The 26,326-nt window shown below is 34.8% G+C and overlaps 1 protein-coding gene and 1 long non-coding RNA gene across 2 annotated transcripts in view; both read right to left on the reverse strand.

Moving 5' to 3' along the window:
- LOC136286003 (uncharacterized) overlaps nt 1-25,916 on the reverse strand; it is a 239,834-nt gene extending 213,918 nt beyond the window's left edge. Inside the window, exon 1 of the long non-coding RNA XR_010719670.1 lies at nt 25,880-25,916. This is a non-coding gene — a long non-coding RNA (uncharacterized lncRNA). The remainder of the gene's footprint in view (nt 1-25,879) is intronic.
- Nucleotides 5,405-13,462, reverse strand: SLITRK6 (SLIT and NTRK like family member 6). Its single transcript, XM_066176346.1, has 2 exons — nt 12,928-13,462; nt 5,405-9,592 (listed from the first exon to the last, which is right to left on the reverse strand). The coding sequence occupies exon 2, from the start codon at nt 9,575-9,577 to the stop codon at nt 7,055-7,057; it is 2,523 nt and encodes an 840-aa protein (XP_066032443.1). The 5' UTR covers nt 9,578-9,592; nt 12,928-13,462; the 3' UTR covers nt 5,405-7,054.
- Nucleotides 25,917-26,326: the final 410 nt, after the last annotated feature.

Here is a 26,326-nt window from a genome sequence, read left to right on the forward strand (position 1 = left end):
TAATGGCTCTTAAGTCAGAGAATTAATCCAAAATTTGGAGGGGATTTTTTTTTTTATTCACATAATTGCTTTTATTTGGGATAATAATAAAGCTTCTGTATACTCTGTAGTCATTTTTATGAATAAAAATAATCATGGGGTCTGAGACTCCAAAAAGTCCAACTTCAGACAACATTTCAGTCCTTAGAGCCTACAATAAACAATTACTTTAAAATTTATAAAATATGATTCAGCCTTCGTGCTATCATGTATAGCAGTATGAAACTAGCTATATCCTCTGCACAACATTTCCCTTCAGGAAATCCGAATGTGTGAGTGATCAGTAGACAGCAATGCCACCTCCCACCGCAATGCCACCTCCCACCCATCTCTCCTGAAGTGATATATTACTTAAAGACACCTGTATAACACGAGGTAATTAAAATCTCCAAATATTAATCTTCATTTCATTATTATTCCATGGAAACATTGACCTTTGTGAACAATGACATCTAAATGCTACATATCCAATTCAGTTATGTTTTACGTTCATCCTTAAGTAATGTGATACAAAATTGTGGAATATTGAGCACCTCAAAATGAGCAAGATGAGAAAAGCAACCTAAGTCTTTAACTTACTCAAGAACCTTTCCTCTGTAAAAAACGATGGATGTTTTTCACTCTCCTCCAAGTATCCAAAATTTCAAGGTGTCTGGATTCCAATAAACTAGCCCAGAATTGTCAGCCTGGAATTTTGCTTATATCAAGTTTTAAACTTCTTGTATCAACTTTCATAAATATCTGATAGTCACGGGGTCTGATCTAACAGGTCTATCTAAAGGGTATTTGACACACAAGATCTTTTTTAAAAGTGCAGTGGGAACAGCCTTACACTTACAAAAGAGCATGCTTGCATAGACTACTAGTTAGGGCAAATCCTTCTGTTTTGCATCCCATATGAACTGTGTAAACACACTGTGCTTCAGGGATGGGAATCCATTATATTGTACTGTCCAAAAAGGATATTTAACAAAGATACAAAAGAATTTGTCTAAATTGGTCCCCTTCCCCAGGAAATGTACTGTTGTTTTTTTTTCTTTTTTGCACAGTACACTACACCATTTCAGTAGGAAAAATGAGAGAAAGTAGGAGATTATAATTGAAAACTTTTTTTTGGTTAATATGTCTTAGAATGGAACCATTTAATATGCATTCAACCCAAAAATGTGTCATTATGGAAATGTTATGTTGGCTTTGAATTTTGAAAAATGGAAAAATGCTGAGCTGTCTCTTAATTTAAAACTAAAAATAATACTAACTTTTATGGGCTGACATAATGAATTTCATAGTTTCTTTTAAAAAGCAAGTTTATGCTAGCATGCTACAGAATTTCTTCATGTATAAAAGGTTTCAGATTTCTTTCTATTTGAAAAACTGATTATCTACTCTTCTGCAGTTTTTTTGGTAAATATTCACAACTGTAAGAATTTAAAAAATTCTCAACTTGTAAAAAAAAATCCGAAAGTTAAATAATCTGGATTTTTTAAACAAAAACAAAGAGCTGAAGTTACAGTAACATTTCTCCTTGAAACATTAAACCATATTGTTTCTTCTTTTCTGTATTCCAACATTCCATTTTATAAACTATAAGTAAAAATCAAGTAGAAGTAGTCCTTTGAGTAGTAACATTAACATACTGTGAATGTTTTGAAGTTAATGTCTTAGAACATGAAACTTTGGTAAATGTTTTATGAAATGTACTGTGCGCATGTACTTGCACTCTTGCATCTTGGTGAAGTTGAATAAATAAAATAAAAATTCATCATCGCATCTTGCTTTCATAGAGCTGAACAGCATCTGGCCTTTTATGTTCTTCCTCGAGGTTAGCTGCTTTCCATTAGACTGTGGCTCTTTAGAATTTGTTCTGTTGTGTCAAAAAGCCAGGGCTGACTGTTATGAGATGTGCAGGAAAGGAAACACCATGCTTTATCTTTTCAGTATGGAGATTAACTTCACCATATTGATTCCAGTTACAGTTCACTTCTGTTTTAAGGAACAAAAGGATTTGGCTCTTCGAACAACATCAAGAACATCATAAACTTTGGAAATTTGAAAAAAAAAACAAAAAAAAACAAAAAAACAAGACTATTTTGAGTTATAACACAGGATTATCTTCTCTGTCTCAAACCCCCAATGATGCATCAATCATCAGGTCCCATAGGAACTTGCTGCTGAAGGCAATGTATACACTGAAAAAACTTTCCAAGAAGTAGATTTCAATTGCAACAGATTGTAATGCCAGACAGCAGTCTACGGCTGAGCATGAAATTCATTAATGGAAATGCAGATACTCTGTCTTAGGAAGTACAACAGAAGACAAATATGCCAGTCTACAGTTTCTAATCTTTTGAATTAAGTGTTTGATCGGTCTTTAATCTCAGGATGATTTCAGTACATCTACATGAAACAGAAGATTATTTTGGTGTGACTGATAAAGTGTTTTGCTGTAGACATTGACATTCTCAGAATGATAATCCAGAATTCCTTCTGGTGATAACTTTGAGATTCAGTCTCCATTTTCCTCTTGCCACTATTACTTTATCCTGTGAAATAATGTCTTATTTGTGGCAAATATAATTTTTATTAACACACAAGAAATGGATCTTTCTAAAGTGGTGTGGTTTCCCATCCTGGTCAAACTTATTTCTTCAGTATAGCATACTGTATAATTCATAATCTCCTTGTTAGGTAAGTGAGTGGTACATGGCAAACATCTTCCGTTTGGAGTCATGCAGGGTACAATTTTGTCATGCAAAGAAGGGCAGAAAACTGATCCTCAAATTCCAATCAGAGAAACAATTACTGCAAATTAAGAAGGATTATATTAAAATCTGGTAGGTTTGACACATCACTGAAAATAACTACAAATTAGATTTCAGTCTGGAATAGATGATGGAAGGTTGATCTGTCCTTCAAGTGGAAAAGAATGTGTGAAAATATTAGGCCAATTCTGAATAAGCAAATACCCTAGTTGATGTGTACATTTATAGTCTTTTTGGATAGGGGTTTTTAAGTGTAGGGTTGGGTTTTATTTCTTTTACAAAGCTTGGAGAGGCATCACTGCAGGCAATATAATCAAGTACCAGTACTAAAAGTCTGTGGGAAAATTACCTGTAACAGGAAGAAAAAGAAAGAGAAATATATTTGTCTTCTATGAACTTGAAAAGATACAAATAGTTTAAAGAAATAAAAAAGAATGTAATTAATTATTTTAATAAGTTTATTGAGGGAACAGGTCTGTGGTGTTACTTAATATTTTTTTTTCACTCAAATATGAGGCAAAAAAATGGTAGTTTTGGTTACCTTGAGGTACCCTAGCAACAATAACACAACTGCCACCTACACCAGTGTGCTTGACGAAGCACTGTTCTTGCACTCAATTAAACTATCATGCTTACAGGAGAAAAATGGATCCACTTTGTTGCACACTGTCAAACATGCTTCGCTTTCCAACCTCCATTATTCTAGCTAAGTAAAAATGTATCAAACCACTTAACTGTGCCTGTCACTGAAAAAATTTAAAAAAAAAAAAATGACCATAAGGTTTGAACAAGAAAATTTATGAATACCCTTCCCAGCTTTCTGCAAACATCAATACCGTTAATGACACATTTCTGGTCGTTATAATATTCCAAGGAACTTTTACAAATAGATATCACATCCTTTTTATGTGATGCCTTTTTTTTGTCATGATTTTATTTTTATCAGCAGACAATGATTTTCTTTAGTTGAAGAAGGATCATATAAGGTCAAAAATCTGTCCTTTTTTTGGTATGGCAGTGTAAATTTTCCTCATAGTTGGAAAAATCATTATCTGAATGTAAGGCAATAAGCAGACCCCTCTCTTCTCATTTTAAAACCTCACTACATGGCAGCCCAGTAGGCAAGGTGATGGTAGGAAAGTGGACAGCGAGTCACATCCTAGAGATTCCTGGATACTGCCAAACCACTTGCGGTGTTACAGACTGCCACAGAGCACAGTTGTCCTTGTAAAGTGGAAGGCATGACTCTCCCTTCTGAAGGAAAGCTAAATGGTAAAGGTCTCTTTAATCCTGCTGAGCCAGGCTCCGATACAGCTGTGTAGCTGACTTGCTTTGACACTAATTTAGCTCACTCTTCTTCCTGATGCTTTGAGACTTCAAGGGAAGAGAATGTTTGCCACACAGTTGTCCTCAACATTCTGCCAAGTAACCGTTAGCAGCTAAGCAAAGTGACATCTGTGCATGTGGCAATTGTCTTTAGTCTGAAGCTATTTCTCTTAAATCTGAGCCTGAGGGCTTGAATCACCATTTCACTGTCTTGCCAACTGCAGGGTGTTATTTTTACACACATTTTTTTTTATTTCAAAATAACTACAGAAATCAAAGACACTGAAATAATAAACTCTGTTATCAAGTACCATTTTCATCTGTATTCTGATTTTTTCTCTACACTAATTTGACATCTCTAATAATTTGAAAAAGAACAATTTAATGGACCTGATTCAGTGTAAAAAGCTTTCTAGTGTTATTTCCATTAAATAAATTCAATTTTTAACTGCATTTAATTATTCTACAAAATAAATTTAGTGGAATTTCTTTCCTGCATGAAACTAAATTCTTTAAATAGAGACATCTAGTGCCATTTTGATGCTCTAAGCCATCCCACCTGCTTCCCAGTTGCTCCTCCAGATCCAGGCATGGGCTTCCATAGGTTACAGGGCCTGTTCATGAAGCACATTTACATGTGCGTAAATATGAATGTACATATAAAATAACGTCATATAACCAATTTAATGCAAAGTTATTGCACCTACATTTTCCCTTGTTTCTCACCCTTACCTGCACAAGCAGAACTCAACATTGTCTTTCATTTTCTGGTATACAGATAGCAAGGAGACAAATACATTGTCACCACATTTACTCTTTAAAATCTTTCAAAATGGACAGGTTTTCTGAATAAATTATTCTCAGATATAGAAAGGAGATATAATATTCCTTCTCTAATAACTGAAATTTTGATTTTTTTTAGCCAACAAGTTTTACTTCCATAACAAACTGGTAACACGTCAAAAATATTAACAAGGAAGTAGATTTCTTAACAGAGGCAAAATGTGGTCAGATCCTCAAACTACAGAAATTAGTATAGCACCATAAAAGTTGTGATGTCTATGCAAATTTGAAAGAACTGAGAATCTGACTTTCATATGTAATATAGGAATTTTTTCTCTCAGAAACTTAAGTAGAAGAATATGAGGAACTCTCATTTGTATATACAAATAGGTAAGACATGGACAGTATTTTGAAGTAAAGAATATATCTTTTTACTTTGAGTTTATCAATACTTCAATGCTAAATTTAGCATACATATGTATACATGTAGTAATTAAGCTGATTTTTCACTTTACAAATAGGAATTAGAAAAAAAACCCTCATGCATAGTCAGTTTACAAAAGATTTGCTTGGAGGAAAATAAATGCAGGTCAGAAATTGTATTTTGGCACCATGTCAGTCATGCACAGAAATTGAATGGCCTTACTGCACTCAGGATAAGATGGTTCTGTCCACATGACAAGAGTGAGAATCATTGTGTTTAATTTCCAAGTAGTTTTATACTTGTTCATGCAGAAGTTGCTTCCTTCTTTAAAAAGTGACCTTTAAGAAAATGACATTTAAAAAACTCTTTATTTCTTTTTCATTAATAGAGAGCAGTTCCTTGATTAGCTTGAAAATCAGCCAGGAATAAGCTGTTTCTTTTCTTGTGAGTTGGAAAGAAAAAAATACAAATTTATACAGAATAAATAGTAAATATAAATCTAGTGAGACTTCATTGCAAAAATAAACCTGCAGTGTTCTACATGTTTGTAACCTATTTTTCCCACAGCACTTTATTTTCTTCTAATTTCAGAAAATATATTTTTGTACAAATAGCTAAATACTATTATTCTTCCTCATGTGTGTATTGTTGCAGTTATTCTGTCTGAGCGTTGCTTTTGGTTAGGTGGAAAAAGACCTGTATTTGCACTTGGAAATTCCTAGCCACAGCAAACTCATTTCCTTCAAGAATATTTAAAGCTAGCACAGAAGTAATTTATATACATATGTATATGTATGTATGCATATATATATATATATATATACAAAAACAAACTTATTAAACACAGTAACATATTTACAGCTGATTCTCAGTAGCTTTTCAAATTGCCCAGGATTATGACTTGAAACACCAGTGATGCACAATATTTATAGCAGCAGCTCAAGAAAAGATTGTCCAAACTTAGGTAAAGCTATCAGATAGGGAAAGTAGCAAAAGGCTTACAGTTTTCTTTGTTGAAGATGTTGGGTAAACATAGTCACATATTTGTCCTTCCACATACTGATACAGAATGCAATGAAGTTCTGTGTAAAATACTTAAATTTTTCCAGGCTCTGGGTGAATACACAAAAATATTTTATCTTTTTTTTTTTCCTTTTTAAATGACATTTAGTATGACAACATTTTAACTCCTTTCATATTTATTATAAAGGTATGTTAGGTGTGGTTGTGGACAGTGGTCAGGTATGCAGTGCATGTACTAACCTAACATATACACTCTAAGGTTATAAATACAAACACAGGTGTTGGGTTGGGGTTTTCTTTTTTTGGTCTTTTTGGTCTTTTAAAGGAATCTAATTAAATTGAGGGGAAAAAAAGAAGGGGTAAAGGTTATGAACATTTTTTTTCCATGGGTTGGGAAACAGAGAACAGAATGGGGAGTGACACACACACCTTTTCAAAATGATGAGGAATAGTGCAATAAGCAGTCTTCCTCCCACAGTTCAATCACACAAAATTCTCGTTTATCTTGGGGTGCAACATATTGCCTGCACATAACCCCATGGCTTCCCACAGTGATCCCTGAGTTTTTCTTTCCTAGGATTACTGCTGTGCTTAAGTTCTCACTGTTGACATGTTTTTATAAGGCACTTTTATTTACAATGATTCGACCTTAAAGTAAAATCACAGAAATTCGGCCCCAACCCAATGCATTATCACTTCACGTTTGCTGCTCAAGCACTTCCAGATAGTCAGGCTCAGCATGTAAATTAGCCTTGAGCTCAAAATACTCATTTTTTGTTTGTTCTAGAAAAACCTTTCTTGGCCTGGAGTACATGAGTGTCTCCATTAGCTTCAACTCTTCATGTGTACCAGGATAATGAACTTCCATGTCAGGCTGGAGCTGCACAATATTTTTCCTTAAGTACTCTGTGATCCCCAGTTGCTGCAGCTCTCTCTCTTTTTCAAGAATGTTTCTATACAAGCAGCTGGCATCCTGAAAAGACAGAAATTCAGCGGATTGATCTGTAGCCTTGTATTTGACATTTGGACCTGTAAGTGGTGAACTGTTCTCCCTTTCCAGGAGACTTCGGCGAAGATATCTAGAATCATTGGCATCCTTCTCACTTCCCTCCTCTTGTTGCTGCTCGGTGTGCTTGGGGTTGAAGGATGGGCTGTGGTACACCTGAACCATGGGGGTAACTATTCGTTGCTCGTAGAGAGTTGCAGCTGGGCGCTCCGTGGTGTGGTGTGTGGTCTTATGCCCATACATGCTGTACTGAAGGTGAACGGGGCTACTGTCCCTCACTTGTTCATCCACTTGTTTCTTTTTGCATCTTCGGCGCCGGTGCAGAACAAGAACAACTATTCCTGCTGCACAAAACACAATAGTTATGAACACAATGAGCAGTCCTAATATTAGAACAGAAAGTGGGACGGCATCTGTAAGGGACCGCAGGATGGTGTCTGCGGTGTTGGCAGTAGGAGAAGAAGTCGTCACAACTACAAAACTGGCATGAGTTGGTAGGGCAGGGCTGTTTATTAAATCTGGACACAAGACTTCACTGTTTAGGGATTTCAATTCTTTTTTTGCTAAGTGCCCAGGAGATTTACAAAAAATATCACCCATCATTGTATTCTTACTCAATTTTTGTATCCATTTTTGCAGTCCAACTGAATCACAAGTACAGTCCCAAGGGTTGTCTTCAAGTTCAATTTGTACCAGCATATCCAGTTCATCCAAGACATTGCTCACAGGCAAATGAGCAAATTGGTTTGTTTTCAGATTTAATCTGGTGAGGGGAACACCTGAAAAAATATGGGGTGGCAAAGCCTGAAGCAGGTTGTTATTTAGGTAGAGGACTTTCAGTTTTGGCATTACATTAAATGTCCCTGGCAAAACTTCTTTGATGGCATTATATTCAAGGTACAAGTACTCAAGGTGCTGAAGGCCAAGGAAGAGATTCTGACTTAGCTTTGTAAGATGATTGCCATTGAGATATAGTTTCTGTAGTCTAGTCAGATTCATAAAGGAACCTTCCTCAAGGATCTCAATGCGATTGTTCCCCAGGTGGAGCATTTCCAGGCTGGCATAGTCCACAAGGTCTGATTTCAATAGCGTCTGAATAATGTTTCCAGCTAGGATAAGCTTTTTAGGATTTGGAGGAGGGGGCCCTAAATCAGACAAGCTTTCAATATTTCGCTCCTGGCAGTGCATAAGAACTCCTGAGAGCATATGGCTGGTGCAGTGACAAGGGACAGGACAAGAGATTCCTGGAAATGTAGTAGGCTTGGAAGTATGAAGCACTAAACTTGGTTCTTTAGTAGGAGCTTTCAGGAGAGGAATCACCTTTGTTGATAGATGATTATCACTGATGGAGGTGGTTACAACCAAGGGTAGTGATCCTGAAGGGTCTTCAAGTTCATTAACTGGATGGGTGGGACAAAGTGATTCTTTTTTCAGCCGGCTTAATATGCTGCCTTTGATAACTGAAGGACTGTTGCATACAACATCACCTATTATGGACTGAGGAGGCATGTTTTCTAGCCATATCTTCAGCTGCAACAAATCACAGTTACAGGCCCATTTATTGTCTTCCAACTGAAGATCTAGTATTCTTCCAATGTGTTCCAAAAAGCCAACATAAGGCAGTGTCTGTAACTGGTTCCCACGCAGATCTAGATGGGTCAATGGCACAAAACGAAATATGTTCGGAGGAAGATACTCAATGGCATTATCATTCAAAATAAGCACTTTAAGCCTGTTGAGCTTGCTAAAGGCACTTGCTTCAATCACTGTGATGAAATTGTTGTCTGCTTGAAGAAACTCCAAATTTTCCAATCCATTAAATGTATCTTCTTTAAGGGTTTCCAAAGAATTGTGATTGATATGAAGTTGCTTAAGAAGGCTGAGACCATTGAAAGCCCCAGGCTCAATATCTGCTATATTGTTAAAACCAAGATGCAGAGAAATAGCATTAACAAGGCCAGCAAAATCATTCACGTGTAACATACTCAGACCATTGTTTAACAGATTAAGATGGAAAGGCCGTGATGGTGGGACATTTATTTCTGATATCATCTTGATGTCTCTCTTGTCACAGTTGATAATCATGGTATCATCCTTTTCTTCACAGGAACACAGACTCTGACAAGATCCTCTGACTGAAGAAAAAGAAGGCTGTGACTGGAAAGGATCAGATGCACCCACAATTGACCATAGAACAAAAATCCAAAGCTTCATCTTGTCCAGCAGATTCTATTTAAAAAAACAAAGAACAAAACAGAAAGAGAAAGAAAAAGTAAAAAGAAAAAAAAAAAAAGTAGAGTCATGATTTCAGAGAGTTTAGATTGTTTTTAGTTGTTTCCCACCCCCCCCCCCCCCCCCAGGGAACAGCAAGAAGAAAACATTCCTAAAGCTTGTCATTGAGCTACTTCACCTTCCAAACAATATCAAATCGTGCAAAACACTTGAATTATTTTCTAATCAGAGAATATATATTTAGTTTAATGTACTGAATGAATAAACAGAATCATAAGGGAAATCTTCAGTACTTTCAGGCTGATATCAAAAGCAGGAAATAATCAGGAGTGTGTTGGTTTTATTTATATGCTGTATAGACTGCCAGTGGACAGCAGTAATAATTCACTGTCCCAAGCAACTTATATCAAAGCTAATATAATATTTTGAATCATTGCTTTGTGTCACTACATAGCACTGCTAATTTAAAGAGTACCTTACTAAGATTAACTTAATGTTATCCAGCTGCTGAAGAGGAAAAATAAAATTTGATTTGGACCAGTAAAATATTGTGAGCAAAACCCCATTCTGTCAGGATAAAGGGAATCTCTCTATGGTTCTGCAAACCAAAGGGAAACCAAAGGGCATTTCCTCTGAAATCCTTGTACCCACAGATTAAAAAGAAGTAGACAAAAAAATCCTCTCTCTTTGCTTAAATTTTAATGCATATGTTGTGGTTTGTGGGTGAAAGTGGGGCCACAGCACACAGTAGTGTAATATTTGCACATAATATACATACAAAAAAAATTGTGTACACATTAAAAAGAGAACTGACAATGCAGTACATAACAGAAGAAACAAACAAGCAAAGGCAAACTTTTTTTGAGACTAATATTAGACTCTTCCCAATGATTATAATCATCAGTTTCCACAGTGAAAAATATATGGAACTGACTATGCTTTACAAATTAAAAATTATCACCAGTATCAACCGTGAGTTATCTAATATAATTATCACCTTTCAATCTGATCTTAAACTTTGAAACACTTGATAAATGCATCATTACGATAGAGCTATGGAGTTTCAAACAAAATTTAGATGTTAAAATCAGTCATTTATTATTGGTTTGAATTAATTTGTCCTACAATCTATTAGAAGATTCTCTGTTTCTTTCTGTCAAGGCTGTCTAATTAGCAAGACCAATGGTAACTCTTGATATATAAGGTAGAGTGAAATCACTGTTTAAAATCTTTAGTTAAGTATTTCCTCATTTCCAAAAAAAAAATAAAAAAAAAATTAAAAAATCCCCAAAATGCAATGGATTATTTAAAAAACATTAATGTTTATGGGGTGTGCTATTTATTTGAGGACTGAACTAAGCAAGATTTTAAGTAATCCATCTACTAAAAGTCAGAATCTTTCAAACTAAGCTATTGAAACATGAAATACAGAATGTCACTACACTACCAGCTGTGTTAGTTTCTGAAAGATTAAAACCTTTTACAAGGATCAATTCAACTGCATGCACAAATATTTTTATAGTGTGGCCATATGATTTGGCATCTCATCAATGCATACTTTAAATATCATGCACCTTGGTTACTAAAAACACTGTTTCTCAAGGCTTCCCTTAAAACAGATTGCAAAGCTTCACACATGCAGGCACTTAGATGCTGTGGCATGAGTATTATACACACACACACACATACAAAAAGAACAACAGCAAACGTGTGCACAGTGAATTTTGTTTTTCTCCATTAGTAGCTTCTGATAAGTGAGAGTAAAAACACAAGTTTAAAAATAGTAAGTGCAATTCACAGTGTGAGAAAAAAGTGTCCTTAAAAATAGGGACTTTTATCTTTGTTTTAGTAGTTGCAATATAATTTTGTTGTCTCATATAACCCTCCTTGAACTCCAGCTGCCTATGTTTAATATATATGCCTTTAAGTCTGTTTTCCAAAGAAGTATTGGATAAGACACATCATGTCAGGATGTTATTTTGAAACATGCAGAATAATTCTAGGATCATATTATGCTAGAGACTTATTCTTGCTTTACATGCATTACTATCCTTTCCAGTGACCCAAGGTAAAAAAATACAAGCTTTTGACACAGATGCCAGCTTCAAACCTACACTGTGACTAATTCAACTTTATTTCTGTGCACTTTTTCTCATTAGAGATTCCAGCGTCAATCCGCATCAAATTCAAACAACACTTATGAAGTCCCTGAGCAAAATTAAATTGAAAAAAAAAAAAAAATCTGTAAGGCATGTTGCATTCCATTGTATGTTGAGAAATCAGGTTATAAAAACAAAAGCCCTCCTCTCAGAGATGAAAGTAATAACATTTGTAACCAATTGAAAAACATTCACATTTTAATCATCGTCATACTTCTATAAGCAGCACTGCCAGAACTCTCACACAAATATATACACCCGCACAATAAAAATTAATAGGAGAGTTGTATTCTTTTTTTTCTTTCTTCAGTTCTTTTTTTTTTCCTTTTTTTTTAATGCTCAGAAACATGTAATGAAGTTCTCAGTGGGCCACTATTGTAAAGTAAAAATTGTTCTCATGTAACAGATCATTAACATTTAACTGAAATAATTCATAATACAACAAAATGTAATTTGAAGGACTTGAAAAACCGGCCTTTTCATGTGGTGAGGTTTTTCAGCAAGTTCTACATGGTAACTTAAGGGTTTTTTCATGTTATCTGCTTTTATGTAAGTCACTGCTGACTTCATACTGTAACTAAACTCTGTAGGAATTCTACAAGACTAAAAAACATCACAGTTCTTTCTATGAGGCAAAGTTAAATACTTCTAGAAGTAGTCACCTTACAACAAAGACATCTCATGCTTGCTAAGTAATAACTGATTTGGTTTTAAAACATTGAAATGGCTTGTTTAATTATGCTTGGGGGTTTATTTCTTTGGTTGTTTTAATTCAGAAAAAAACAAAAAACCCCACGAAAACATGTTGACGATTTTCAAAGCCCCAAGCTAAGAATTAGCAATTTCTAAAAGCCTTTGGGATTTTTTTTTTATTAAATCCTTAAGGGAATCACAGTCAGATGATGCATTTAGGACTACTTTTGCACTTGCGAAATAAAACCAAACACCCATTCCTTTTCCCTAAGGGATTCAAAACCAGCATTCCCTTAATGCACATATTCTACACAGTAATCAGTTTGAATAAATGTGCCTGCAAGCTGTTTAAAATACATTATAAACTGCCATCATTTAACGTAAAAGTTATACAAAATCATGCAGAAAATAAAAGCAACTCGTACTGAGAAATGAAATTCTCATGTGCTTAGCTAATTAACTAACTGAAGCCTTTCTTACCTGTACAGCAGCAGCACTCCCTGATACACTCAGTAATGCACAGTTGGAGCTGCTGTTTTCATGCAATGTAATTCCTCCCTCTGAAAAATGCACTTTCTTTCTTTTGAGTTTCCCTTTGCTGCAAGCTCCAGTAATACTACAGCACCATAAAGTTAAAATCCTTGTTCAGAAGACAAAGTACAAAGCGTTCAATTGAAAAAATCTTCCAGGCAGCCATGCACGTCAGACCATCCTGTAAGCAGTTGTCCTTTTTCCTCAATTAAAATTCACAGCATACTTCACAGCTAGGCTGACTTTTCTGCATATAGTTAACTGTTTGCAAGCATTTGGATACGGTAAACAAACAAGATGCTCAGCAGAGCTTGACTTGATCACTTGGTTTGTCAGATTTTTAGATGCAAGCTGTTCCTGTGTTCTCTCTGTTCTTTCTAGTCTTTCCTGTTAGCTCAGTTTGTTATTAGTCAGATTGCTAGGGGCTGGATGGTAGGCGTAAATACAAAGACTTCTTGGCTTTTGACTCAGCCTTTAAGCCCTTCCCCACCACGGAGCTTTAATCTGCCAATGTCATTTAATACAAGATACAGCTCCACCTTGAGACAGATCAGCTCCTCCTACTGCAATTTCTCTCACCTCCTTTTCCCCTTATCTAAGTGAGCCTCAGAAAGTAAAATTCAGCTAAATATCTTCTAGATTGCTTAAGGACTGTTAATGCCCGATTTTGCAAAACAGTAAACATCCACTGCAGCTCTTGCAGTTTGTTCTCTTGGGCAGACCTTGCATTTAGTTTGTATCTGAAAATGCTTGCTTTAGAAATCTGAAAGCACACCAGTCCAAATAGACTCCACAAAACACATCACAAGGGAAACTTTGTCCTCTGGAAAACATGTCTATCACACTGAAGTGTATAATTATTCAAATATATAAATGAGGCTGTAAAGCTCTCAACCCAGTCCACTCAGTGTGACTGGAGTAGGGTGAATATGCACAGTTGTACATACTTTATTTTGGAAAAATAAAATTATGGAATATTAGTGCTTATGCTTGCACAATGACTGCCATCAGCCCTTTTTAAAACTGCCCATCTTGTTCTATAGGAAGAAGACTGGGTTAATTGTAATTGTCTGTTTTACAGATGTTAGCACAGTGTCAGTATCTTTCCACATGAGATTCCATTGTATTTCCGTGAAGCACTGCTTTGATAAAAAAGGGTCTGCTTTGGGTCTGCATTTTTAAAGGCATGTATCATGCTTAAGGTATTATTTTCTTTATGCTCAAAGCCAAGTAATTAGCAGATACAGTACAGCTACAGAAAAATGTTTATTCCATGCAGTGAGGATTTTCCTTATCCCTCCTGCACTGCATGGGATGGTTTTATAAGTGGCAAATGCTACTTCCTTGTTCATCTCACTGCCACAGAGCCACAAAACCTTTTGATGAGCAACAATAGATGTGGTGCTCCAGCATATTTGCCCTTTAGAGTATAACATTTCTGTTTTGTTCTTATTGTGCCTTGGATTACTGTACAGACTGTTTACTACAGCCTACAATCAGTCAAATTCCAGTAAATTCTTTTGCACTGATAGATCTCGAGGTGGCCTCATTGACCTTGAAAGGGCTATTGCAATATACTGTTCCATGTGATTAAGGCTATCAAGGTCTTGTCCTATATTTATATTCACACACATATGGGTAAAATCTTAAATATAATAAAGAAAAAAAAAAATATATATATATATATATGTATATACTTTATAAATATAATTTATAGAAATATTTTTTTTAAAAAAAGAGACTATTTCTGAGGAATAGCAGCAATTTGATTTCCATTCTTTTCAACACAACACTTTTTTTTTCAGTTTTCTACTTTTGATGAACATTGTCACTCAATATCAACTTGCAGGCTGTTTTTGCTGTTAAGGCTCAATGTTCTCAGCTCTCTGTGACCAGCCAAATAAATCATTATTTTCTTTATTAGTTTTGAATTTATGAATTTTAAGTCATATTATTTCTATTTTTTGTTGAACATTTTTCAAGTGTCAACACTTGTGGTTGTCTCTTTGAGATAGAGAGTATCTCTAAATACAGATATTCACTTTAAAAATGAAAACAACATCATTCTTTTCTTTTGAGCTGACATCCACAAGAGTAAAACATGATCACAAAAATATTTCCAGAAATAAGTTGCTGAAAATAGGGCAGTTTCCCAGCCTAAGCAAACAGAATTAAAAACCACTGAGACTGTTTATCTATCATATTTGTCATTCAAAACCTGTATATTTATCAGGTTTATAATAATGGCTAATGATTGTTTTTCTACCACAATTTTATGAATCATTAAGAAGATTATTATAAAGAGTGTGATTCTGCAAGTGCGTCTGCATGTCAGTTGACACAAGTACACAGTACCTTGTGCATCAAATCATTGTCTTCATCAGTTGCTCTGACAATTTTAAATTTTGTGAACCCTGGATATATAAAATCTAAAACTGCCAGGCTTGTGTTTACTGCAGGCTTATGATTTACAGATTAGTCTTCAAAATGGCAGTTTTCATGGTGACTTGTTAATTTGTACCTTAAACATAACAGGAGGAATAAGAATCTGCATTTGCAATTTCAGTGAATAGAGAATATTTTTCCCCCATCGTCCCCAAGTCATCCTCACTTCTCAGAATGCACACAAGGAGCCATTGATAACACATAAGATGTAGGAGGTAAACAATGTATCCTTCCATGCCTGCAAGAAGCTTCAAGTCTGTATCAGCAACTCTTCACCTATATTTCTTGCAACATGAACCCTTTGAACTCCGTATGAGTACAGGTCTGACAGCTTAAATACCATATTGAAAGAAAGCATTTTCCTGGAACCACTAAGTAACATCTGACTATTCACATGTGAGAGAGCCTGCTGAGGAGCTCAAAACTCATACATATATAATAAATTAAAATTGTGTATGGAAGAACTGTCACCAAGACTTAACAAAGAACATGGCATATGAGCATACACACACACAAAACAAAACAAAACAAAAAAACCCATAATGCACAGTACTGTAATTACGTAAGCTACCAGTGCCTAATATATTATTTAATTTAGACACAGATCACCTATTTCCCTCACAGAATTAATGTCCCTTTTTACGTATTGGGATAGGTCCTACTCAAAATTTTCTGCTCTGAACACACTGTTTGTGTGGCTTTTTAAAGTCATGAACACTTTGTAATTGTGGAAATAAAGGTCAGGATTCCCCTCTACAGGTGATACACAGACCTAGAGGCTATTCTCTAAGCATTTAGTTTCTTTATATGACCCTTATTGAGAAGCAATTCTCTGAAAAATCTGCTGAAAAAAATCTTCAATTTGTACGAAAACTGTCAAGTTAAAGGAATAAATTTCTATTACTCTTATGCATTTTCTAACTAAATTAATTTAGACTCATATTTGTATACCTAATATATACGTACACAAATCATAAAATCATAGAATCATAGAAAAGTTTATGTTGGAAGGAACCTTAAAAATCACCTGGACAATCACCTCCCTCATCCTGCTGGCCACACATTTTATGCAGCCAAGGATATGGTTAACTTTCTAGGCTGCACCTCCATATATGTGACATTTTATGCATTGGTATCTACCATCATGCAAAATCACATTCCCTGAAAAAATATTTCAAAAAAAGGCATATTGAACTTTAAATTCTTTTTTTTTTCCTAGTTAAAAAGTCATACGGTACTTTTAATATTCTGCTTGAGTGAAAATGCATTTTATACTGCTATACTTAAGAGCTTGATTCCTTACAAAATATTGGATTCTTAGTTATTTAATAAAATAGTTTGCAGTGGAAACAGATGAAACCAAGGTATTTTCTCTTGCATACTTATTTAGTAATCCTGTTCTGTTACATAAGTCAGATCACTGAAAATGTGAAAACATTTCTGAAATTTGTGGTTTCCTTCTTCAGTATCTGCGCAATAGGTCTTGAATCTTCTTGATTTCTTGTTTGTTTGTTTGGGGGTTTTGTTTGTTTGTTTAACCCCTTGACAGAGAACTTCCAGTTCTACATAATATAAAAAGAGTTTAGCATCAATGTTAGAATCTCCTATTCTATTCTGAGATTGTTCATAAAGTTTGGTATTGGAGTGAGAAATATTTCTTGATCTGAACCAACTTCTTGGAACAGACATGTTCTCCTTGCCTCTCCTCCTGAATTTGGCAATGTTTGAATGTCAATTAAAAAAAAAGAACCCTAGAGATGATTGGTCTGTAGAGAACAAAAGTCACCTGAGTACTTGCAATCTTCAGTTGTGATAAATTAGTTGCATATTTTTCAACATGTGCTTTGCTTGCCGATGACCCAAGAACATACACACAAAAAATTGAGTCATGGTTTGGCCTGGTGTAGCATGCTAAGAGCACAAAAAGATCCTTATTAATCGATTTGTACTCCCTTTTTTAGTAATTTTTGAAACACCAGAAGCATTGTTGTCCATTGACCTTAATTACTGTAGGCTTATAGAAGTGATCCTCTCCACTACCACACAGACATTCAAAACTTTCTTTGAAGATGGACGGGATAAAGTACCTTCTGTCCATGTAGAAGAGAAAACCTAGTGCGAAACCAATAAAATTTGCCTGGACTTCTATGGACTTTGACTTCTCTTCCGATTATTTTGGGCTCCCTGTCAGTATCCATTTAAAAGTACTTGTAAGTTTATATATGTTAGCTATCTTTTGCATGTTTGTTTTTTGTTGTTTTGTTGGTTTTTTTTTGTTTTTTAACCATATAATTCAGCCAAATTTTAAAACCATGTCAGTCAGCCAATTAATTACTAACTGCACCTCTGAGTACTCAGCTTCAAATTGTAGTTATGAATATTCCAATTGAAGTATAGTCAGGTTTCCTGACTTTCATGCCTGAGAGCAGCTGACTGCCTAGCCCTCATAAAACTTAAAAAAATAACACTTCAGTACCAACAGTCAAAGCGGCCCAAAGTTATAAGAATTATGCAAATGTTTTGAAATTAGTAATGGAATATTTTCCTCTTTTGTACTGCAAGAGCAGTAGAAATAACCACTGGGTGTACAGTAATCAATAATCAGAACAGAGAATATGATATCATTTACTTTTTTTTTTTTTTTTTTTTTTTTTTTGGGTGGAGCACAATTCCTATTTTTATTCTTTTTCAATGAACATGAATAAGAAAACATGAAATATTGAAACTGCTATGTAAAATTATTTTCTTTCCTTTTGTCTATGAATAATGCATTGATATTTAACATTAGTATCCCGTTAAACACAAATTAATTTCTACATGCTGTCTATGCCTAAGCCTATTCATGATAATGTGAGCCTGTGCCTAATTTAATTGCACATTACATGCTACTGCTATTCCACCAAATCCAGCAAAAGTAGATTTTATCAGGCAACTTGGAAAAACAAATGAAAAGTAACGTCTCCAGTAGCCAATCAAGTTTAGTATTTTGCTAGATTGTAAATTGCCATAGCATTTTCTTTCTCTTGAGGGTACTATATACACAGTAAAATTCACAGACCCGGCACCACTTTAATCAAAGTAATGAATTAGTGTTTAAGCTCTGTTTGGAAAAAGATTTTATCTTTTTTTTCTGAGAATGTATACCCTTTACAAAGGCACTGTGTTGTGAACTCCAGCTTTGAATGCATCATACAGGAACTGAAGATAGTGAGCACGCATGTCAAAGGACACTCTTTGGATCTGTAAAGTCGTGGGTAGTGTTCAACAGAGTAGTAGACCTTGATGACTGGTAACAAGTTTCTCATCACTCTTACTTCCCAATACAGGATTGATGTGATCTAATTTTCAGTCTAAAAGTTCATTAATTATGTTAAAATTTGTCGATCTATTGTCTTTTTCTTTTAATGTATGGGCACATTTGGGTTAATTTTTCTTGTCTATCCTAAGATGCTAATCTTTGGAATGCACTACTCTGGAAGTCACTGTAATTCACTGGGATTCTAGAACTGAACTATCTATCTAAGCTGGCAGGTACCAGTGTATGCTGGATCTGTCTGGGGTGGAGTTGATGTTCACAGCAGTGTGTACAGTGTTATACTGTAGATTTTTGACTAAACCAGTGTTAATAAAATGACAGTGTTTTTACTACTTCTGAGAAGCACTTGTACCATATAAAGACTTCCTGTTCTTCAAACTCGGCCCCACCATGAATAGATTGGGAATAGGCAAGAAATTGAGAGGGGACACAATCAAGACAGCTGACCAAATGGACCAAAAGGATACACCGTACCATAAAGTGTGATGCTCAGCAAGAAAAAGCTAGGAGAAGGCCATTTTTGGGAAAGTACCTGTTACTCAGGGAGAAAATGAGCACTGGCCTACTCATGTGAGGTGGTGAGTGACCACTCTTACATACTTTTTCCCCTCTCTTTTCTTCTTTTGTTGAACTGTGGGTATCCGTCGTTTCTTCTCTTTTGCTCTTTCTATTCTCTTCCCCATTCCACCAAGGATTGGAAGTGAGCAAGTGGCTGCATGGTGCTTAACTGCCTAGGTGGTTAACCCACAACACAGAGGTACAATAAAGCTCCCCATCTCTAAATCCATACTGGCTATTTCCTCTTTTGCACCATATCCATGTAGTCAGACTTCTTAGGAAGTGGTAGAACTGGAAAAAGAACCTCAAACTCCTTATTTTGTCTTTACTTCCCAGAAGTCTATAGGCAAATTCACTGTTCCCTGGTGCAGTTGTTGTATGGATTAGTAAAGACTGCGAGAGTATTGGGCTCTAATTGGAAGTAAACAAGCTGTAAAAATCTGAATACACCTGACCACAGATAAAACTCAGGAAAGGTGTGACAGATCAGTTACCTCCTTGAGTATATTTATCTTAGCTTAGTATTCTGCCACGTAGCCATAATCCTTGTCTCCACTCACACTGTTATCACAGAGCAAATAGAGCACATTAAAGAAATTCTCTCTATTAGTTATAGCGCCCACTTCAGCCTTTCTGTCAAAGTGGAAAGAAGACATAAACCCACGTCTGCCAATGAGTTCATTTTTTGGCTTCTAATTTCAAACAGACATTTATTTTTAAAAAGCAACTTTAAAAATTGTAAGGTTCATGTTAGTCACCATAAAAATAAACACATTATGTAGAAAAAAAATACAATCAACAGAGTAAGAAGTATACAATTTCCCAAATAAAAAAAAAAAAGGAGTTTACACAAATTTCCCTTTATTCAAGAAAATATATAGTTATATCTAAGATCATTTTTTCAGAAAATGTTTCAGATTTCTCATTAAAAAATGCATACCTGACGTGCATAAAAAATACTGCAATGCACTGAGAGGTTTTTTTTTTTTTTTTAATCACTTCAGCATGTTATATCAATAGCTTGCCTCGTAATTTTGATGGCATGACTTCAGACTCACATGGTTCTCTTTCAAAAAGAGGTATGGGCTTATACAACTTTATTTAGCATTACTTTTTATTAGGCAGATGTGGACTCCTACTTTGCTTTTATGCAGTTAGACAATGCAGACCAAATGGACCTTTGTTTTTACTTTTGAGGTAAGAACAGGAATTTCAATTCATGTAAGACTGTATCTTACCTTCGACTGTTGTTTATGGTTCAGATACTGGGACTTCTTACATGGACCAGGAAGAATATTAGTACAGCATGATCAAACATTTTTTCTTCTGTAAAAGGGAAGAAAATCCTCTTTAGGCTGAAGAAATAAAAATTCAATTTAGTGTCCTCAGGGGTGAGGGATAAGGACAGGAGCAGGAATATTTCCATTGAAAAAGATGCAGAAATTAGGTCAGGAAAAGTGAACTTCCTGTTCTTTCTTTTATTAAAGAAGATGAGAATAAGGTAAAGTAGTGACTGTTTTTAGAGAGTTCATCTCACCAGCTGTGATCATGTTGTTGCACACCTTCATTTTTTCTCAATGACACTAACAGATACAAAAAGCAGGACTATATACATTATTTCTGCTTTCAAAAATCTATTGCTCTACACTCTACCTGCTATGTAGCTTTCCTATGAATAAATTATTTTTGAACACTTTATCTTTGCAAAAAATTGGCCTCATTTTTATGTGGAACTTTATAGACAAAGCATCTTTGTCTAGAACCCATAGTAAGGACAATTTCTGAATAAATTTTCTGAGTTTTCCATAAACCTTTATCTGACTGAAAGGTATAACAACAACTGACCATCTACTGGCACCTGTGAAAAGCCATATGGATTTCACTGAGTCACAGACCATCAGCAGGAGTGAGCTTCTCTGTAGGACAGCTACTGAGTCAGTAGCTGGGACTGGTATTCTGCATGACATCAGGGATAGATATTTTAACCACCTTCACTTACAGCATGGTAGTCGCTATCTCAGTCAAATTAATAATTAATAATGTGCATAGTGAATTACTACAGTGTGCCGTGTAACCTGACTGCATAAATAATAATTATTTCTTCTCCTCTGTTCTCAGGTTGTAGTTGGATTGGTTTTGAAATGATAAGAAAAAGGGGTTTAGAATAAACCATATTTTTCAATTTAGAGAGCACTGCTCTTTATTGTATATAATCTGTCTTAGTTAGAAGAATAAATATCTATCTTTAGTACTGAAAATATTTTTTCCTTTTTGGAGTTTTCTGTGTAAATGATGACCATATTTTTGCCAAAGCTGAACATGTATTTTTCATTGACATTTTGCATCTTTCAGAAGCTTACTATGCACAAAATTGACATCTTGATGTTGCAATGACTTCAAGTCATGAAGCAGGTTGCAGAGAGAGGTTGTAAGGTCTCCATCTCTAGAGTTACACAAATCCTGATTGGACCTGTTCCTGGTCACACAGCTGTAGCTGACCCTGCCTGAGTCACAGAGGGTGGACTAGATTATCTAAGGAGATCCCTTCCAGATTCAGTGGTTCTGTGAAATGCTTTGGGAATCCAAATTCTGTTTGGTTTAGAATTTTAAGGCACATCACTTTAAAATGATTCTCAAAACTGCATTACTATATCTCAAAACATAATAATTATCATGCAATTGGTCTTAGTCAAAGTCATGTACCATGGTATTGTTTTTTACCATGGGGAGAATGGTAAATAATACTTAATTTATCTTAAAACATACTGTAGAATCTCTTCAATACCATGTTAAAGTTACATAATTCTTACTAAACAAATCATGTGATATTAGCCTAGAGAAATCCCAATATATTAGGAATCTCATTTAATGACAACTATTATAACTACATGTTCTTTTTAAAAGTGTTATTATTCGATCTTACATACCTCTAGAACAATCTTTGATTAATTTATAATATTTATACATTGTCTGGAGCAAAACAGACAGTGATTCCATCACAATTTAAAATAATGACCTAATCCAGTTCTGAATGATACATTTTTAGGACAAAAATGTGAACTATTAATTCAGTTTACTTGATGTTTCTTATTCCAATCTGTTGTGGTTTAACTCCAGCCAGCAGCTAAGCACCACACAGCCACTTGCTCAGTCCTTGTCCCAACACGATAGGAGGAAGAAAATTGGGAAGATAAAAGCTAGAAAAACCGTGGGCTGAGAGAACGGTTTAATTATTGAAATTTAAGAAGAGATTTAGTTATTATTAATAACAACAATAATAATGATGATAATGGTGTTAATAATGATAGCAATAGTACATTTTAATGAAAACAAAAATAAAAAAGGGAAGCAAATAAACCTCAAGGAAGACAAGTGATGCTAATGAAAACAACTGCTCACCACCAACTGATGCCCAGCTGACCCCAAGCAGTGGACCCTCTGGCCAACCTTGCCCTTGGTTATATCTCCTAGCCTGGCACTATATGGTATGAAATATGCCTTTGGACAGCTTGGATCAGCTTTCCTGACTCTGCTCTCTCCCAGCTTCTTGTGCACCCTCAGACTTCTTGTTGCAGTGATGTGAGAAGCAGAAAAGGCCTTGGCTCTATGCAAGTACAGCTCTGCCATAATGAACACATCCCTGTGTTATCAGCACTGTTTCCAGCACAAATCCAAAACACAGGCCTGTACTAGCTACTGCAAAGAAAAGTATCTCCATTCCACTCAAAACCAGTAAAAAAGTGTGCAAAACAAAAAAGCAAATCCAATGAGATATCAGTTTATGCTCTTTAAAAAAACTGCCTGCACTTCTGTGGCATTCAGTATATAATTTTAGAAATGCACTCTATTATTAAGGCTATTTTAAAGGAAGCATTTTGATTATCAAAGGATGTAACTTTCAAAGCACTGGACACTTTGAGTGAACTTCCAGCTAAAACATGGACCAAAGAATAAACATTTATAAAACCTAATTTGAAGATCACAGGTGTTCTACCAAAAATTCAGTTCTCATTTTAAAATAGTCAAGTAATTGTATTGTCTAAACCACAAAACAAGCAAGCATTGAAATTCAAGGGACTGATGCCAATACATTGGTTATCAAAGTATGAGCCATCTTTTACAACCAGTCAGCATAAACACATATATTCCTTGAATAATCACTAAAGCTCAAACAAATCAGTGAAGATCTAACAAATATCCTTTAATTAAAATGCACTGCACTAGTCTATTAAAAAAACACAGTTAGAATCAGTGAATCTCTATTGGCTCAGTGGATGCAAGTAGGAAAAAGTACAATGTATTTTTCCATTCTAGCAATGCTGCCACATTTTGTTTTCGAACTTTTGCATTATTTTTATGTTTGAGATAATTTTTTTATTCTTTTGACACTGTCAGCATTATGCTAATTCTTTCATTTCCTATAAATATGAATTGCATTTCATAGCTGCAAGCTTTTAACTGTGTCTTTTTTTAATTGTGGAAATATGAACTGTTCAAGAGCTTGAACATTAATGTTCTTGTTTATTATTTATACAGATAGCAAATAAATTATAACAAATAACAATGAATGTCTGAATTTGAACTTTTGACTGCAGAGCAAAATAATGTAGAGTAATTAAAATTATATATATATATCTAGAGAGAGTATTGTCTACATAGATATGTCCATATGATTGCAAAGATAAAGAAGGTGTTTACTATGTGTTATCCTATTGCTGTCCAGTTGTGTCACTTTAACCTAGGTGATGTTGATTGAGACTCAACTGCTAAAATCTCATTAGAACTAAGGCTGAAGTAAACAGCACCCATTTATTTCTATGAATGCTTTTGCTGACCCTCCAGAGTTATTAGAAATAAATTTGTATATTTGGATTTTTTGAATAGTTGCTAGTTTATAAACAAGCAGTTGAAAAAAGAGTGCTAAGTAATATGTTACCATTGAACATGCTCACACTTTCCCAGTAGTAGCTTGCAATTTTAATTTCTTTTTCATCTTTTATTCTTTACATTTGACCTACAAAGGAAGAAAAAAGTCACAAAGAAACAAAAACATTCAGCAAAATATTGATACCTAATGATCTGAATATTAAGAGCTACTCATAGTATGTAAAACTTGTTTTCTTCATTCATTTCCAGTTACTATCCTGCATCACAGAGAAAACATATGGAGGAGCAGTTTCTAAGTACAGGTCAGTGAGATACAGATATAAATTCTACAAAAATTAGTTCATTAGTAGAAAGGACACAGATCAAGGTGAAAAAGTCTGATGGCATGTTGGCAGATCCTCAGCATGAAGCTGCTGGATCTAGGTTGCAGTATGGTTGACTTGAGAGTCGGTGGCACAGAGCTAAGGCATCTCCTGGTTGCAAACACAATTTCATGGTACAGACTGTTTTATCAAGTAAAGAATGGGGAACTGATAGGAACTATAGAAATAATGCTGCTTTCCTATTTTCCAGTTCATATAATAAATTTGTTATGATTAATTTTGCATCATATTTTGGACACCACCACAGGAAATAACATTTGCCAATCATAATCTGTAACTTCTTTGTAAATGAATAGGTGAAAATAAAATGATTCAAGAGCAAAAGAAAAAAGGTTATAAGAAGAACTTAGATGATTTTTTTAAGCCATGGTTCTCATTATATTGCCTTTTTAATATGCATACACACTTATAATATACAGTCATATTATTATGACTCATTTTCAAATGTTTATCTTTGGGGTTGGAAGGGTGGAAATTCAACAGAGAAATATTCTCATTCTCTATTCTTTCTGAAAATTTACATAGAGTATATTTGAAAGCCTTAAAATGCCCTGGTCTTCTTTGTTCTAAGTATTTGTCAAAATAGAAAGCTTCTATTTATGCAAAATATTGTACCTAGACTCAAGTGAAAACTGAACTTTCAGTGAAGACAGGCAAGACTAACTTAGATTTATAGCTCAACACTACCCTCTCCTGGTAGTACATATCAGATAAAATGCCATCAGTGGACAGCTCTGAAACTTTTAGGTGTCTTCTTTTATTGATTTCAAAATACTGAGATAATTTTTACTAATTAAAACATTATTTTTAAATTAATGGAGAAGAAGCATTTTTTTTCTTCCTGTTGAGAACTGTAATCCACTAAACTAAAATATTCTGGGTTTACTAGTTCTCTACTTTTAGCCCCATAAATCTAAGGTATTTTATTTTAGATACGTTTAAAAGTAGGTACAAACTTCTCCAGCATTCAGACTGTTCACAGTCCATGTGCAGTTAACACTGTTATATTTTAACCACTTAGAAAACCATCATTTATTCCCTCTATTGACTAATCTAGACTTCAAGTGGTTAGGGAAAATGTATCATCAAAGAAAAAATACTAAATTTATTACAGTTCAAATATAATATGAAAAACTGAAGAGAATAACACTTGAAATACTGGGAAGAGCAATAAGTAATGAAATAACGTATTTAGATAACTTATTTTGTTTATACATTGCTGTATAAACCAAATACAGCAATGAGGAATTAGCAGGTTGAGGAATAGCAGATTTTCCATCCCTCTATTTACCTGCCAGCTCTTTGGAACAACTTTTTTTTTTTTTTTTTTTTTTTTTTTTTTTTTTTGTATCTATATGTTTCCTATCACAATCAGTTTCAAATCCTGAGTGGGTCTACTGGCAAAATTCCAACAGGCATCTGAAGAAGTGTATTGCTATTGTAAAAGCAGTAGTCTATCCCGTCACGCAAAACCCAAGAGAAAAGATGTTGCAAAGGTCATCTGGAATCAATTCCTGTTAACACCTTAATTATTAGCAATCCCAAAAGTAATAAGCACGTGAGTGTGTAAATTGAAAATTGATGACCCCTGGCATGAATTTGTTTTCAGGGGTCAACATCTTTTTCCACAGCAACCCAGTGATTGATTTACAAGCTGAACGTACTTTAAGAATGGGAAATTCATGTCTTTAAACACTGCTTCATCCTAAACCTTGATATCCCACAAAATAATGTATTTCATACTCCCAATATAACAATA

Source organism: Chamaea fasciata, unplaced genomic scaffold (genome assembly GCF_029207755.1).
Source record: "Chamaea fasciata isolate MVZ Bird 193981 ecotype frontalis unplaced genomic scaffold, bChaFas1.0.hap1 SCAF_2, whole genome shotgun sequence".
NCBI lineage: Eukaryota > Metazoa > Chordata > Aves > Passeriformes > Sylviidae > Chamaea > Chamaea fasciata.

Bases quoted from the DNA above. Each gene is read 5' to 3' on its own strand.
- SLITRK6 (XM_066176346.1), bottom strand. From the start codon at position 9,577: ATGAAGCTTTGGATTTTTGTTCTATGGTCAATTGTGGGTGCATCTGAT.